General features: G+C 50.7%; 1 protein-coding gene across 1 annotated transcript in view; it reads right to left on the reverse strand.

Annotated features, from left to right (window-relative positions):
- Positions 1 to 16,660, reverse strand: part of CDC42BPB (CDC42 binding protein kinase beta) — a 66,443-nt gene that overhangs the window by 17,430 nt on the left and 32,353 nt on the right. Inside the window, 12 exon segments of the mRNA XM_055088506.1 lie at positions 135 to 271; positions 930 to 1,035; positions 2,647 to 2,724; positions 3,020 to 3,109; positions 7,037 to 7,116; positions 8,979 to 9,073; positions 9,385 to 9,533; positions 12,073 to 12,178; positions 12,634 to 12,758; positions 13,113 to 13,218; positions 13,323 to 13,567; positions 14,842 to 14,952. Coding sequence (XP_054944481.1) covers positions 135 to 271; positions 930 to 1,035; positions 2,647 to 2,724; positions 3,020 to 3,109; positions 7,037 to 7,116; positions 8,979 to 9,073; positions 9,385 to 9,533; positions 12,073 to 12,178; positions 12,634 to 12,758; positions 13,113 to 13,218; positions 13,323 to 13,567; positions 14,842 to 14,952 — 1,428 coding nt within the window.

Here is a 16,660-nt window from a genome sequence, read left to right on the forward strand (position 1 = left end):
AGGGGGGGGCTCCCAGGACCGGCATGTGGGTCGCTTCATGCAGCAAAGGGACCGATTTCCAGGGCGGCTGGGCATGGCCGTGGGTCACCAGGCTGGGATGCCTGCCTGGGCAGGCAGCAGGGGGAATGTCCTACCTTTACGTAGCCCTTGTAGGCCGTTCCTATGCCTCTCTGTACATCCACACCAAGAGGCCGCTTGGACTGCTCGGGGGGTATGGGGCACACCTGGGGAGCGCTGTCCTTGCAAGACACGTGGCAGGCAAATGAGCACACTGCGGAAGCACAGAACACACCGTCAGACCTGTGCCTCCAAAGCAGCAGTGGCCTCAGACGTGCGTGGCACCCCAAGAAGGAAACAGTTTTTAGAGCAGTTCCCACAAACGCTCAGGGCACGCTGGCATCGAGCAACTTTTCCACACGCTCACTAGCACCCGCTGGGGGGCTGGCGCCTGTGCTCGGGGGCTCCGGCCCCAGGCTCGTCACACTTCTCACCGCGGGACCTCGGCTGGCCACGCATGACCGCCCAGCCCCAGCACAGGGCAAGGGCACAACACAGAGGCCTGAAATGCTGACAATGACAAACTAGCAGAAAAGAGACCAGACAGTGGTGCTTATCTCCAAATGACTTGAGAGTGGAAGACCGTCAGGTCCTCTTTACTCTCCGCTTCTCCTCATCCTGGAGAACGGTCATGGACGGGATGTGGGTGCTGCACTTTGTAACAAACAAGGACCAACAGACACCCTGGTCGCCCCAGAGCAGCGCGCTGTCCACTGCAGCATGATCGCAACTCAGAGACCTTCACCGAGCAGTCGTAACGCCAGAGAAGGAGCATGTGCCCTGGGCCCCTCACGGCTAGGCTGCCCTTGGCCTCGCCGGCCTGCACCGTGACTCCCACGCCCGGCCCCTCTCGGCTCGCAGGCCACACTCACCCTCGCAGGCGTAGCCCTGGCGGATCAGCCCCACCATCAGGGAGGTGCAGTGGCTGCACTGCGTGGGGCTGGAGAAGGACTTGATGCTGAACTGGTGCGCTTTCGGCTGCGGGAAGAAGGTCAAGGCGGTGAGACATGGGCGGTGGGGACTGGGGACATGTCTGCTTGTAACCAAGCGTTCCAACAACTGGAGTGCACCCTGGAAAAGCTGAGCCACACGCTTCCACCACGACGGGCGCAGCTCCCGGCGTGACCCCACGCACGGAGCCTGAGCCAGAAAATGAGTCCACACGTGCGGCCTTCAGTGAGGACCCTCGCTGCCCACACCAGCGAGGCTGGCCGGGCTGGGGTGCCGTGGTGACTCGAGCCCCTTGCCTGCCGGAGACTCTGGGGCTGGCCTGGGCCACGTTTTGGAGTGGGCTGCCACCCACAGTGGGCTGTTCCTCCCAGCAAGAGTCTGGAAAGACCCAATGCTCCTTGTCGGGAGAACAGACACAGGACACCACGGACAATGGAATGAGAAGCCCAGCCAGCGTCCATGAAGCTTAACGCGGCAAATGAAAGGATTCATTTCAGGGGCATGTGAAGATGTGGAACCATTTGTAGGAAGCAAGGGAGTGACCAGCACAAAATCCAGAGAGCAGTCTGATCCCTGACTCCACGAGAATCGCAGTCCAAAAGCCAAGCTGTTAGCTGGTCTCAAACAAAATCAAGCCCCCTATCTCTAGCTGGCACGGCTGTCTGTGACTGAAGGCTTAAAAAAGACCATGTCTACGTTAAAGAAAAAAAAAAAACATCTAGTACGTAAGGCCAGACACCTGCTAAGCTTGAAACCAGGGCCTTGTCACACCTTGAAGCCATGGCCTACGCTGAACCCGTGCATACTGATGGCACAGCTCTCCAAGATACATTTCCGAAAAAGACAAGTTACGAAGCTGCACACTGAGCAGAACTCCATTCACGCTGAGGAAGAAGTGCCTCCCAGAAACCACGTGGTTCTCTGAGGCTCAAAGTGCAGCCAGATAAATGGCAACAAATGTGGAGAAGGGACTTAATGGACACTGAGCACAGAGTGGTTACCAGTGGACTAGGAAATGCGGCCTGGGGAGTGAAGACAGAGGGCCGGGGAGGTTAAACTCTGAAATCAGCCAATTAAAATGCATTCATGTCTCACTGGCTTAATCAAGAAAACACAGGGGGCTTCCCTGGTGGCGCAGTGGTTAAGAGTCCGCCTGCCAATGCGGGGGACACAGGTTCAATCCCTGGTCCGGGAAGAGCCCACACGCCGTGGAGCAACTAAGCCCGTGCGCCACAACTACTGAGCCCGCGCTCTAGAGCCCGCGAGCCACAACCACTGAGCCCGCGTGTCACAACTACTGAAGCCTGTGCGCCTAGAGCCCGTGCTCCGCAACAAGAGAAGCCACTGCAATGAGAAGCCCGTGCACCGCAGTGAAGAGCAGCCCCCGCCCGCTGCAACTAGAGGAAGCCCACGGGCAGCAGCGAAGACCCAGCACAGCCAAAAATAAACAAAGAAATTAATTATTTAAATATATATTTTTTAAAAAGGATAGAAAACACAGGGTCCTAAAGCTTTCTGGATTACACACTACTCAGAACAAAACATTACTGTGTGTGTGAAAACACTAAGTTCGTCTTATTTACACAGAAGTTGTCTAGACGCGAGAAGGCCCCCCGGGAAGAGCAAGGTCCCGCCTACCTTTGGTCCCGCCAGAGCGAGGGTCTGTGTGGTGGGCAGCGGCACGGTGGGCGGCCTCTGAGGGGCCCGAGCCCCATCCTGGGGGACAAGCGTGGACAGGTGAGCACCGTCCTAGCTCAGCACACCTCTTACACAGAACTCGTTAATAACGAACAGTCCTGCGTTTTACTTTACTACATTGTTGAGACAGCTGTCAAAGCAGCCCTCATCTGGCTGATGCACTGACAGTAATTCTCAAACACAAGCCAGGCTTGGAGTGACAAGCTGTGAGGCATCAGGGCAGCTTCTGTTTGAGGGCCCGCGAGGCGCGTGGACATGGGGGCAGGGGGCAGACCCCAGGGCTCTTGGGGCATCAACAGGGCAATACTCTCACCTCCTGCTGTTCTGTGCTTGTGGCCACAGAGACTGGTGGGGACGTCTCTGGCTTTGGAGCTTGTGTTTCTTGCTCACTAGTTGAGCTGGTCTGTGAAAACAAAGGCAGAGAAATACTGTGGGAATAAAAGAGCTTATTCTGCAGAATTTAGACTCCAACTACATGTTCTTTATTTAAAAAGTGCATTTCCTTGGGGACCTAAGGTCCCAGCACGGGTCCTTAGTCCTGGGACGTCCCGCCACGGACCCCACCTCACTCACAGCTGTCCTACCTTCTCCGAGGCCTCTGTCCCCGGCGTTCTGAGGCTGGGGTGGCGGCCGCGTGGGAGGGTGGGCTCTGACAAGTCACAGTGGTCGCCGAAGGCCTCACCCTCCAACCGCGGCCCGGATCCCCCATCCTCCAGCCCCAGCCATTTAAGGGCAGGAACGGGAGCTGCCAACCCTCTGAGGTCACTCAGCAGTGATTTTACTCTGCACCCAGGAGCCCTAAGATCAAGGAGCCACATGCTCCATAACCTCAACTCAGGGATCGAGAAAAAATACTACCGTCAAAAAAGGTCTATGGACCTGTGACCAGAAGCAGAAATTTCCCTGGAAGCTTTATGACACAGGGAAGCAATGTTCTGTTCTGATAACTCGATTCCCAATTTACTTCCACAATTTGAAGCTCAAGCTGCATCTAAAACCACCTAAAAATGACTTCACATTCATGAGTGTTCCAGATTCTAACATTTCCTCATCACCAGCAATTACGATTTACACAGATGCACATATACAGTTTACAAAGCTTCATAAATGTGACACAGAAGTAGCTGGGTAGGTACCTACAAGAGCAGTTTACAGCTGTTATCTTGTGTTCCGAATCGAAATCCCATCGAACCAAATCAGAGAAACACTTTCCAATGGCTGGAATTAATTAGGCTGCTGTCTAAGGAGCCAAATTCAGATGGGAAGGCAGCACATACACAAAAAACACATGCACAACTGTGTACTCCGATATTTGAATTTGTAAGCAAACTCACAAGGGAAAGGCTAGATCAATTAGCTACAAATATAAGCAAGTTTCTCCCATAAATAAGGTATGTTAAATGAGTTACAGTTCCATCTTTAGATAAATGAAGGGCAAAAGAACATTAAGTAACTTAATTTTAGCCGTGTAACAGCCCCACTAGTTTCATTTAGTTGGTTAATCAAAAGGATGCAAATGAAGGAGGAGGAGAGGTGCACGTCCAGTGCCACTCTGCTGATGTGAGTGAGGGCGCGGGGAGCCGGCGCCGGCAGTGACTTCCTTCTTCCCAAGAGGCTGGCAGAGAGGAGGAGGAGGAGGAGACAGAGTCCTCGGTTGCGACAGACGGGAGGAACAAAATCATCATTCCCACCCAATAAAAACTTGCGGGAGGGGCTTCCCTGGTGGCGCAGTGGTTGGGAGTCCGCCTGCCGATGCAGGGGACACGGGTTCGAGCCCTGGTCTGGGAAGATCCCACATGCGGCGGAGCAACTGGGCCCGTGAGCCACAATTACTGAGCCTGCACTCCGCAACAAGAGAGGCCACGACAGTGAGAGGCCCGCGCGCTGCAATGAAGAGTGGCCCCCGCTTGCCACAACTAGAGAAAGCCCTCGCGCAGAAACGAAGACCCAGCACAGCCATAAATAAATAAACAAATAAATTTTTTAAAAAAAGGCTCCTTTAAAAAACAAACAAACAAAAACAACCTTGCGTGAAAATGTACTGATTCACTCATTGTGGCAAACATTTCTAGTATAAACAGCAAGCTTAATAAGGGGAAAGCAGAAGAGAAGCTTCAATCAGACATTTCTCATGTCCGGAAACCCTCCTAGCACACTCAGACTCTGACCAAGGACTGTTTTCTTTCCATCAGTAAATGTCCTTCCTACTTAAATCACAGGGTAGTGAGGGACTAAAGCATGAAAATGACAGGGGTGCTGGCTGCACAGTCTGAGGTTGAGGTCAGAGCCTCTGCCACCATGCTGAACCCGCTCCGCTGGCCGCCCACGGAGATGGAAGGCCCGAGCCAGAAACCACCTGCCGCCACACGGACTGCTACGCTGTCCAAAATTTTACAGAAAAGCCACTGCTGCCCGCCCCCACCCCCACTCCACCCCCGTTAACAACCCGAGTGTTTGCTTCTCGGGAGTCTGTATCTGCCCCGACGACGGTGTCTGGCCATGTAGGGCCAGGAGAAGGCACCAGGCTGCGCAGCGGCAGGTTCTGTACGTACCGCGGGTGTGAACGGTTGCATGTATTTGCCTCTTGAAAACTGAGGACTTCAGGGAAAAGGCAGCATCACAAATTTGATTAAAAAAACCCTCTTGACAGGTGAATGTAAACAGGTGTGTGCCCAGAACGGTGGGGGCAATACAGATCCGCCTGGATTTTCTAACAACTGATCTAGGCAAGGATCACGGTCGTCCGCTAACCCACGGTGACTGCTGATTGCTCCCAGGGCCCTTCCCGGGGTGGGGTCTGGTCTGGCAGACACCACCTCCACCTAAGGGTCAAGAAGCTTAGCGTCCCCAGTGCTGAGCAAACTGGCCTCCGCTCACGGGGAGAACACACCATCTCCCGCGCAGAGTTCACATCAAGATGTTCAACCCACATCTAATCAAGAGGAAGAGTGGAGGGCCTTCTACAAGACAACTGGTCTGGACACTACAAAAATATCAATGCTATAAAAAACAAAGTTGGGGGGCTTCCCTGGTGGCGCAGTGGTTGGGAGTCCGCCTGCCGATGCGGGGGGCGCGGGTTCGTGCCCCGGTCCGGGAGGATCCCACGTGCCGCGGAGCGGCTGGGCGCGTGGGCCGTGGCCGGTGAGCCTGCGCGTCCGGAGCCTGTGCTCCGCGGCGGGAGAGGCCACAGCAGTGGGAGGCCCGCGTACCGCAAAAAAAAAAAAAAAAAAAACACAAAAAACACCGAAGTGGGGGGTGGGGGAGACAGGGGCACATCTCCAGATTAAAGGAGACCAAAGAGACACGAGCTCTGGCTCCTGAGCTGGAGGGAAGGCAGCTGTGCGCTGCGGCATCAGTGCCAACCATCCCCGCGTGGTGATGGCACTGTGGATACGCAGGGGAACGTCTTCAACTCAGGAAAGAAACGCTGGAGTATTGAGTGTATTAGGGGTCATGATGCCTGCAACCCACACTCAAAGCTCAGGGGAAAAAGGTCCATGTGCATGCGGAGAGAGAGAGAGAGAAAGCAAGCGCAGCAACATGCCAGGTCAGATACATATGTTCACTGTACTATTCTTTCAACTTTCCTGCAGGTTTAAAATGTTCTGATAAAAAGTTAGAAAACAAAAGCAACGGCAAACACATCAGAAGTCCCATTAATGAGATCTCCCTTCACTAGTTTCCCGCTGCAGCTTGCTTGAAGGGGCTGCTGGGAAGGGCCCAGCCCCGCAGTTTTGCAGAGACCATCCTGCCTCCACAGAGCGATGTGAAGAGTGCGCAGCGGAAGGGGAGGGAAGCAGGATCCACTCAGACCAGCGGCCGCTCCCCAAGCTGGAGGGGCTGCTCGGGGCTCCTCCTGTGCGGTCGGATCGCCCCGAGCAGAGGCGATGAACTCCAGCACCAGGACCGCAACACGGGCCCGGGCCGGACTGTCCTTCCAAGCCACCCACCTCCGCCCCGGAGAGGCTGCACCGTACTGAAACGGGAACACGACCGGCTCATTCTTCAGCGTGAGAACTTGTGGTTTAAAAACTGCCTGAAATATTCAGCACACAGGCAGAGGCCAGTGTGGACCCCCTCCCGCAACATGCCAAGCACTCTCCTACCCTCCACCTAACTTGTGGGGCCTCTCCGTGAACGTCTCAAACATCCTAACTGCTTCCAACCACACACATTTAGCCCCTGGTCAACTGCAGGGTCGGCACAGCTGAGCTAAACTGCCAGGGGCCAACGTACCGCGGGTTTGCGGCCCCGCAGGTAGTCAAATCACAGTAAGCGATTTCTAACTTGTCATCAATTCATCTGTCACTTTAAAAAAATAATTACTTACTCTAAACGTCAGATCGTGCGCAAGAGGTGCAGTGTTGAAGTACTCAAAAATAGAATCCTGAAAATCTGGAAGTTTGAGTCCTGTAAGAACAAAATGAGACTAGTCAAGGTAAAAAATTCAAGATGCAAAGACTCACTGTCATCGAGATATCAATTCTCTGTCAGTTAAATGATAAATCTGAGAGAGTAACTGAGGAAGACTATCTGGAAATCTCTAAAAATGAGGGGGTGGGTGGGGGGAAGAGACCTACCAGATACTAAAGCAGATTCATTAAAGCCTCTCTAGTTAGAATCGGGGGGTCTTGCCCATGAACAATGAGCAGGGGAGAAAATCCAGGAAGAGCTCCCAGTGCCCATGGTAATTAAACCTCATCTATGATAAGACCCACATCTGAAATCAGTAGCGAGGGGAGCTTTTTAATAACTGGTACTGGACAACTAACTAGCCACAGGAAAAAGATAAAACGGGGCCCGCCCCTCAAACTGTACATCATAGTAAATTCCAGATAGGTCAGTAATCTAAATGTTAAAAGTGAGATATGCAAGTGTCAGAAGAAGACATGGGTGAGTTACTTGAGCAACTGGGGACTTGGGGGTATTGCCCTGTGACTCAAAAAAGGGAAAAAACTGATAAATTTGACACACAAAAACTTTAAAAAACAATAAAAACACCTTACGCTTGGCAAAACAAAAAAAACAACAACAAAAGCAAAAAAAATCATAAACAAAGACAAAAGACAAACAAGGAAAAATATTTGCAACTTCTGTCAAACAAAAGGTTCTAGTCCTCAATAAATAAAAAGCTTCTAAAAATTAAGAAAAAGCCACAACGTGAATTTTAAAAAATGGGCAGAAAACACAGATACATAAGTCACCAGAATAAGAAATACAAATAGCCCTCAAACATACGGAAAGACGTGCAATCTTGCCCATAAGAAGAAAAAATGCAAATGTGGTGATACTTCTCACCCATTCAGGGTAAGATCACACTTTGTGGGCGAGGCTCTGGGGCAAGAACCCTCGCCTGCACTGTGGTGGAGACACAAATGCACAAGCACTGGAGCAGAATCCAGCACTGCTGAGGCTAAGTGTATGCATGCTTAACCTCTGACTGGCAATCCCACTTCTGGAAATCTATCCCCAAAATACACGGACAGAAATAGGAAATGCTATAGGCACATGGCTACTCACCGCAGCACTCTGTGACAGCAAGAGACCAGAACAGCCCAACACCCAGCCGGGTGCTGGGCTGTGCTGGGCGAAGGGTCCGGGACCAGCTGAGGGCTGTGGCCTCGCCCGAGCACAGAACAGAGCAGGGCAGGCCTTTGTGAAGTCATGGGGGACACAACTGTCTAATTATACAGGTACAGGTATTTGCTTTATATTTTCAAGGTGAAACAAAGGAAGAATAAACCAAACAAAAACTGTAGCTACCTTTGGAGAAGGCATCTTTGAACAAACTCTACTTCAGAATTTGGACTTTGGAATTATGCCAAGTGCTTTCTTTATGTAACTAAAAACTATTAAACCTAAAAGAAACGAAATCTAAAATAAAACCATTTCATTAAAAAAGGTTTATATTTAAATAATTCAGGGGCTTCCCTGGGTGGCGCAGTGGTTAAGAATCTGCCTGCCAATGCAGGGGACACGGGTTCAATCCCTGGTCCGGGAAGATCCCACATGCCGCGGAGCAACTAAGCCCGTGCGCCACAATTACTGAGCCTGTGCTCTAGAGCCCGCGAGCCACAACTACTGGAGCCCACGTGCCTAGAACCCGTGCTCTGCAACGAGAAGCCACCGTGATGAGAAGCCCACGCACTGCAGTGAAGAGTAGCCCCCACTCTCAGCAACCAGAGAAAAGCCTGCGCACAGCAACGAAGACCCAATGCAGCCAAAAATAAATTAAAAAAAAAAAAAATTCAGACGTGTTGATTCTAATTTACCAGTATCTGCTCTAAACTTTTCTTCCATCTTCTTCTTCAAATTTTCCATTTCTTCTAATAATTCTCTATTCTTGGCTTCGGAATCCTTTAGTTTGCTAAAATGAAAAATAAACAGCTTTAAGTGCCCAGAGCCCAGGTTATCTCTGGGCTGGCTCAGAGAGTGTCAAGATGTTGGGGGGGCGGGGGGCGGTTAACTCAGGTGACTGGGAAAGTGGCAGGGCAGGCACGACAAGTACCCCTGTTCATACACTTCAAAACTGCAGACTCTCATGCTCTCATTTTTTCCTGAAAACACTAATAAGCACAGCCCCCGGGAGGTGAAGTGCTCACACATACCCGTGCACCCAGGTCTAACTGAACACAGACTAAGTGCCAGCCCCCGGGTGGCCCAAGGCCCCGCAGGCACCTTTCAAAGGAGAGATTCATGTCCTTGACCTTCCTCAGCTCCTCCTGGACGAGCTGTTTGGCCCGGATCTCCGCCTCTAGAGCTGACTGCAGTTCCAGGCGTGCAGACATGTCCAGCTTCTGACTACGGCGAACTTTCCAAAGGGGATCCTGTAGAGATTGGTTCAAATATTAAAAATACATTCTTAAGCTATTTACTTGTTTAACAAAATTAATGCTAACAAATAAGTAATTCATCTTCTTTGAATCTTAAGCTTTTATTATATTTAAGTATCAACGCTCAGATGTTATTAAAGTCCATGGGATCCAATTTTAGTTTTGTGACTTCTTTCTTAGAGGTCTTCTAAAGAATAAAATTTATGGTTTTTTTTTTTTCTTTAAGAATAAACTGATCCTATAGTGTAATTTCTACATGGCTCCGCTACACTCTTTTACAAATTTAAGTTACATTCTAGGATCACAGTTATCTTATTTTTCCTACGTCTTGAAACATTTTGCTCTTTCATCATTTTAGTAACTATGTCATTACTCATCAATTATTCCTACCTATGATAAAAGACTAAAATAATAACAGAAAGGAAGAACGATGGAATGACCTAGAAGGTTGAAGCCATAGTGAAATAAACCAGCTTGAGGACAGCATTCTTCCATTTTCTTACTGAGCTGCCTGATGTATCTCACCGACTTTCAAGAACATAAGAGAAATCTGGAGAGATTATCTTGTAGACTTTTTTTTAGGCTTTCACTGAATACGGTTAAGAATTTTTCATTTTTCCTCCATAAGAAGAAAGAGGAGAAAACGGAGTGAGAGAGATGGTTCACAATCAGAAGAGGGTATGGAAGAGCAGAGCAGGGCTCCATCTAGCGGTGACAGCGGGACTGATAAGCTGAGAGAAGGCTCAGGGGACCACATCCTAGAGGAACTTTCTCAAGAATGGATAAGTGAACAGACAACGCACTTCTAAGGACAATACACTTCTAAGGACATTCTCATCCAGTTAGTCCTTCAACACGAAGAACTATCCACACTGTATTTTGCAACAAGAATCTCAACGGGGGCTTCCCTGGTGGTGCAGCGGTCAAGAATCTGCCTGCCAATGCAGGGGACACGGGTTCAATCCCTGGTCCGGGAAGATCCCACATGCTGCGGAGCAACTAAGCCCGTGCGCCACAATTACTGAGCCTGTGCTCTAGAGCCCGCGAGCCACAACTACTGGAGCCCACGTGCCACAACTACTGAAGCCTGTGTGCCTAGAGCCCATGCTCTGCCACAAGAGAAGCCACCACACCACAACGAAGAGCAGCCCCCACTCGCCCCAACTAGGGAAAGCCCGCGCATAGCAACGAAGACCCAACGCAGACAAAAATTAATAAATAAATTTAAAAAAAAAAGAATCTCAACAATCCCATTTTGCTAAAAGGACATATTCTTTCATCTTTCATGAGGTTTGTGCACAAACTTTATTTAACGCAGTTTATAAATGCCAGTGTAGTTGTAAACATGACTGGAAGAAAAGAAAAAAATAGAAACAAAAAAATTTACTGAGCATTCTAATGGTGTTTATAAATGTAAAAATGAAAATGTTTTCCAATCGTGGAGCAAAGAACACAGCGGTATTTTTTCCTTCAATAAAATTATGAGCTGTCCATGTTTTCAAACGTATTGTGTTCTGGACTTTCCTGGTGGCACAATGGTTAAGAATCCACCTGCCGATGCAGGAGAAACAGGTTCGAGCCCTGGTCCGGGAAGATCCCACATGCCGTGGAGCAACTAAGCCCATGCGCCACAACTACAAAGCCTGCGCTCTAGAGCCCCAACTACTGAAGCCCGCGCGCCTAGAGCCCACGCTCCACAACAAGAGAGGCCACCGCAACGAGAAGCCCGCGCACCGCAACCAAGAGTAGCCCCCGCTCGCCGCAACTAGAGAAAGCCCGCGTGCAGCAGCGAAGACCCAACACAGCCAAAAATAAATAAATAAATAAAAACAAAACAAAAAACGTATTGTGTTTTGGTGACGGAAACACAAGAAGAGCAAGAGGTCAAGGATGAGCTGGAACCTATCAGAGACGGACTCCTGAGGTTCGGCGTCTACAAGCCACACGTGCTCCAGGCCCCGTGGGACAGGGGCCAGCAGTTCAGTCCACCCGAAAGGACTGGCCCCCCCACCTTGGTAAATATACCTTCAAACCAGGAAAACATGGAATAAAACTGTGCGTTCACTAAGTTTAATTCTAGCCAGAATCCTAATGAAGTTGCTCCTCTTCACCTTTACTCTCACTCTGTATATTATTCACAAAGTAACTCACACGTGTATTTTAACAAGGGTAAACGGTGGAGGAGAGAACGGGGCGCGAGCTGCTGCACGGGGACCAGCACCACCGGCCCGGCGCCCAGAGTCACACAGACTGCTGGACAGACGGACAGATCTACACAAACACACCAATAAAGCAAACCTCCTCGACGGCGGAATCCTGTCCTGCGAAGTTAAGACTGTGCCACAGAGCCTGCTACTCAACAGTGATTTGCTAAATAAGTGAACGGTATCAAAGTCATCTGCGATCTCCTGACGCCCGACAAGATGCTAGCCACACAGAAACCTCCCACGTCACTGAATTACCTGCACGTTCACATCTGGAGCCACCGATGATCCCCCAGCAACAGAAGTGAGCATTTCAGACCCAGACCTACCAGTGTCCTTGACCCCAGGCTGGAGCTCCTCAGTGCCTCGAGCTCTTCGGTCATCTTCGAAGCCAGGGCCTGAAGATAGCCCCGGGCATCCTTCTCGTCGCTGACCCTGGAGGGGAACAGCCATCCCGTGAGCGAGAGGCACCCACCGCCCCTCCTCAGGACACGGCGGCCCAATGCCATGTCACCCCCTGTCACCCATGACGAGCCCACACCCTGTCAGGGGAGGCCAGTCCCAGCTCGCTCTCTGGGGCTCCTGGGCCTTCGTGCAGCCGTGCTTCCCAGAAGCTCTGCCTCCGTTTCAGCCAGGACACGTGGGGCGGGCCAGCGCGACCCACACCCTTGGGGACTTGGTGGTGGTGTTTCTCCACCGTCAGTCCAATGTCACGATCACTGGACAGAACTGCTGCCCCCAGACGGTACCGATTTGGGGGAAACAGGCGAGATCTGTAGGGTTAGACCTCAGAGACAGCGCGTGAGGTGGGAAGGAGGAGGTGGCAGCTGGGGGAAACCATGATGGGGGGCGCCAGCTGGGCCGCACCACGGGGCTCGCCGTGCACGTACCACTGAATGATTTCCGCGATCTGGGCTTCCCAGTGGGCAACCGACTCCTTCTTGGCTGCCAGATCCTGCAGTTCATCCTCCAGCTGTCTGTTCTGAGCTGTGAGTTTATCCACAAAGGAACAAAGCTGAAATTAAACAATTGTAACACAACTCGTTACATTATGAAAATTACAAGTTCTTTTGAATTTTGAAAGTTTTCTTTAATCGTTATGAGAGTTTCCCAAACGAAGTTTGCAATGTGGACTTTCTGATCATATCTAACTTAAGTCACGTTTCAATACAAATCTTAACATCAAAGTGATCAGAGCTACTGGTTTCAGGTAATTAGCAGCTTGTAACCAAATGAAAACATCCCACTTAAAAGATCAAACATATTACTTCACTTAAAAATTAAAATACTTAAAATACCAAACTTCTAAGACTCAAGAACGAAAAAATTACAGCATCCACAAAGTGACAGTTCAGATCCTTTAAATCACCTTTTCGTTTTCAGCAGTTAATTTCTTGTTTTCCTCAAGCAGCATCACCCTTTCTCGTTCGTACTTGTCTTTGACTGTGCCCACGGCCTCCTCCATCTCACTGTGCCTGAGAAGGTGGGAGAGGTTTTAGGGGTTCCCGACTTTGCCAACACTCCTCCCCGGGCCCGGCGCAGCCCGAGGCCTCCGCGCCGCGGGGCTGTGCGGACTCACCGCTCACGTTTGGCCTTCTCTAACTTGTCCTTCAGCACCAGGACCTCCTTCTGCAGGGCCAGCTGCTGGCTTTCAGAGTCGTGCACCTCTTTCTTCACATTCTTCACCTCCAGCACGTGGGAGGCCTCGCGTCTCACCAATTCCTCTTCATAAAATAGGACTTTCTTCTCAAGCTCAGATTTTATCTTGGAAATCTCCTGCTGATGTTCTAAGGCAGCACCTGGCCCACGGCCTCCTTGCTTCATCTGAAGATAAAGGTTGGAATAAATGACAAATCTCTGCGCCCTCCTCGAGGCTCAGGCATCACCCCGAACACAGCAGACACTTGCAAGCGCTTCTTCCTCTGCCCTGCCGACGGACACCGATCCTTCTAACAGCTGCAGGGCAGGCTTTGGGGCGGGTGTGTGTGGGGGGGTGCGTGTGTGTGTGCGCGCGCGCGCCCTGGGAGGGGTGAGCCCAGATCTGCCTGGGACCCAGAGGCCCCGTCTCACACTCTGACACGAATGGTCCTCAAGGTCTCCTCACACTGTTCGTTCACTCACGCAACAATATTCTCTGGAGGGCTGACCGTATGCCAGGCACCCTCCTGCTAACAGGGCCACATGGGGTGGTGATGTGGGAAGTGAGCCATCAGGCTAGGAAGGTCTTCATCACGGGGGAGGCGGGGGCCCAGCCAGGGCAGAGGCATTGAGTGAGGGGAGTGGGGGGACAAGCTGCAAGTGTCTGAAGAACAGGAGGAATCGGGGGGCACGGGGGAGGAGGTCAGGGTTATTCGAGCACTGCAGGAAGCCGTCAGAGGGCACTGATGACATGACGAGCTCTGACGTTGGTGTAACGAGCTGCTGTGTGGAGAGTAGACTGCAGAGGGCACAGAAAGGGATGGGGAGACGCAGTCACAGGCTACCGAGTCCAGGCAAAAGGTGTTGCCCGTGGAAGCAGAGACGACGGGGAGAAGCTGACACCTCGGGGATGTGTGCTGGGGGGACGGGCCAGGTGTGAGGGCGAGAGAAGACCCATCGTCTGCATTTCACAGATGAGGAAACCCAGGCTCAGAAAGTGGAGTCCCGGATCTGAAGTCTCGCCAAGCCCATGAGGAGCCACTACAGCCCTCCCCCGCTCCCCCGCCCCTCCCCAGCCACCCCACTGCCCTCTTGCCCTGGACGAGGGCCCCGGGCCACCAGTCCGGCTCTTCCACTGTCAGCGCAGGACATGGGCTGTAAGCTTTTCCAGACACGGACTCCACCGAGTTTAGAAACCCCAGACACAGAGAAAGCATGAGGCGTCAGTTTGCTAGGGCTGGCTCTAGACTGCCGGAAACATTTACACAAGGAAACGAAGGAACCCGGTTTTTAAAGGTGAGAAGCTCCCATAAGCTTTCACATCGCGTTCCCGGCCCCCCCCCCCGCCCCACGCCGGGTCGGAGCCCCGACAATCGCATCGTTTAAGGTGACTCCCGCCCGGCAGCCACTAAGGATGAGTCTGCTCTCTCAGAAAGAATAAAGACCTAACCGAGCACTACCTTGAGGGCTTCAAGCTCACTTTCTATTTGCTTGGAGAAGTTCTCGCTGTGCTCACGCAGCTTGCGCTCCTTGGAGGCCTCGGCCACGGCGTCCTCGAGCTGAGCTTCCAGCTAAGGAAGGAGAACACCGCTTTTTATCAACACAAACCAGCTCCACCGCGGCAGCTAGACCTTTACCCAGAAGGAACTCTAAGCGAACGAAACCTTGTTAATTCTTCGCTCTTCATCAGATTTTGATCACGAAGTAAAGGCTGAGAAATACACTTCAGGACTTAACTGGAATGGCTGGTTAGTAATAAAGCAAGTTTAAATTCTAATTTAAATTGATACTTTGAAACTATATTTCAAGAAAAGATACCAGTTTGTGAAAACAAATACTCCAATACCCGTAGAATACAGATTCTTTTTTTTTTTTTTTTTTTTTTTTAATTTTACTTATTTATTTTTGGCTGTGTTGGGTCTTTGCTGCTGCCCGCGGGCTTTAGCTGTGGCGAGCAGGGGCTACTCTTTGTTGCAGTGCGCGGGCTTCTCATTGCGGTGGCTTCTCTTGTTGCGGCATGCGGGCTTCAGTAGTTGTGGCATGCGGGCTCAGTAGTTGCGGCTCACGGGCTCTGGAGCGCAGGCTCAGTAGTTGTGGCGCATGGGCTTATTTGCTCCGTGGCATGTGGGATCTTCCCGGACCAGGGCTTGAACCTGTGTCCCCTGCACTGGCAGGTGGATTCTTAACCACTGCGCTAGCAGGGAAGTCCCAGATTCATTTTTTTTTTTAATAGAAGATTTGAAACATACACAAAAGTAGATAGAGTGGTATAATGAAGCCCATGTGCCATGACCCAGCGTCAAGAGGTAGCACCCTGGGCCTGCTTCAGCTGCATGGCTACTCCCCAATCATTTTAAAGCAAACCCCAGACACAGTATCATTTCACCCAGAACTGGAATGGTCATGCTTAATTAGGGGTTCACTACAAAGAGTTACAGTTGGTTAGAACTACAAATGTACTGGGGTTGCAAAATCAACTGTCTAAGAAGAAAACAAATAGGCATTTTGAGGCCAAAGGACAAAGAGCCCTGAACACGAAAGGAACAAGAGCATATACTTCCGGGCCCTCCCACTCAGTTTACCGAGTAAACCCTAACAGAATTTTAAAGGAAGGGTTGTGGGAAATATGTTGCCTGTTGGTAGTAGAAAGTTTGAAATCATCTCGGGCAGCAGTTCAAAGTGGGGTCCTGAGGCCCTTTTAGGGTCTGCAAGGCCCTTCCCCTTCTAAGTCCCTACCTTAGGAGCTGGGCTTTCTTCATGTACATTATACAAAAAAGCGTATCACTCCAGACAATGCGGAAACAGATACGAGAACCCGGGTGTTTTCTATTAAGTCAGACATTAAAGAAAAGCATAAGCATGTTAAAAATGCCACACTTCTCACTATATTTTAAAAAACTAGTCACTTTTCATAAAAATGTTATTTATGTTAACATGTAATGAGTCTGTTGTTATACTGAGAATATTTTCAGTTTTAATTTCTAACATGGTAAACATTAAGACCTATAACCACACAAACAGAAGCCCTTCGGGGCCCTCAGTGATTTTTGAGTGTCAAGGATCCCGAAGCCGGGCAGCCGGCGTCGCGCACCTAGAAGCCTTCGTGTCTCCTGAAGCCATGCTGTGTCACATCATGACGTGTTTCTATGGTATTTCTTGTTCATGAATACCCTCTATTCTGCTTTAAAATTTTAGTACTGCAGGAACTTCCTTTAATAACTTCACAAACAGGGAACAAGGGCTGAGAGCTACAAAATAAACGCTTAGCAAAGCGCCTAC

The sequence above is a fragment of the Physeter macrocephalus genome, chromosome 11 (assembly GCF_002837175.3).
Source record: "Physeter macrocephalus isolate SW-GA chromosome 11, ASM283717v5, whole genome shotgun sequence".
Classification (NCBI taxonomy): domain Eukaryota; kingdom Metazoa; phylum Chordata; class Mammalia; order Artiodactyla; family Physeteridae; genus Physeter; species Physeter macrocephalus.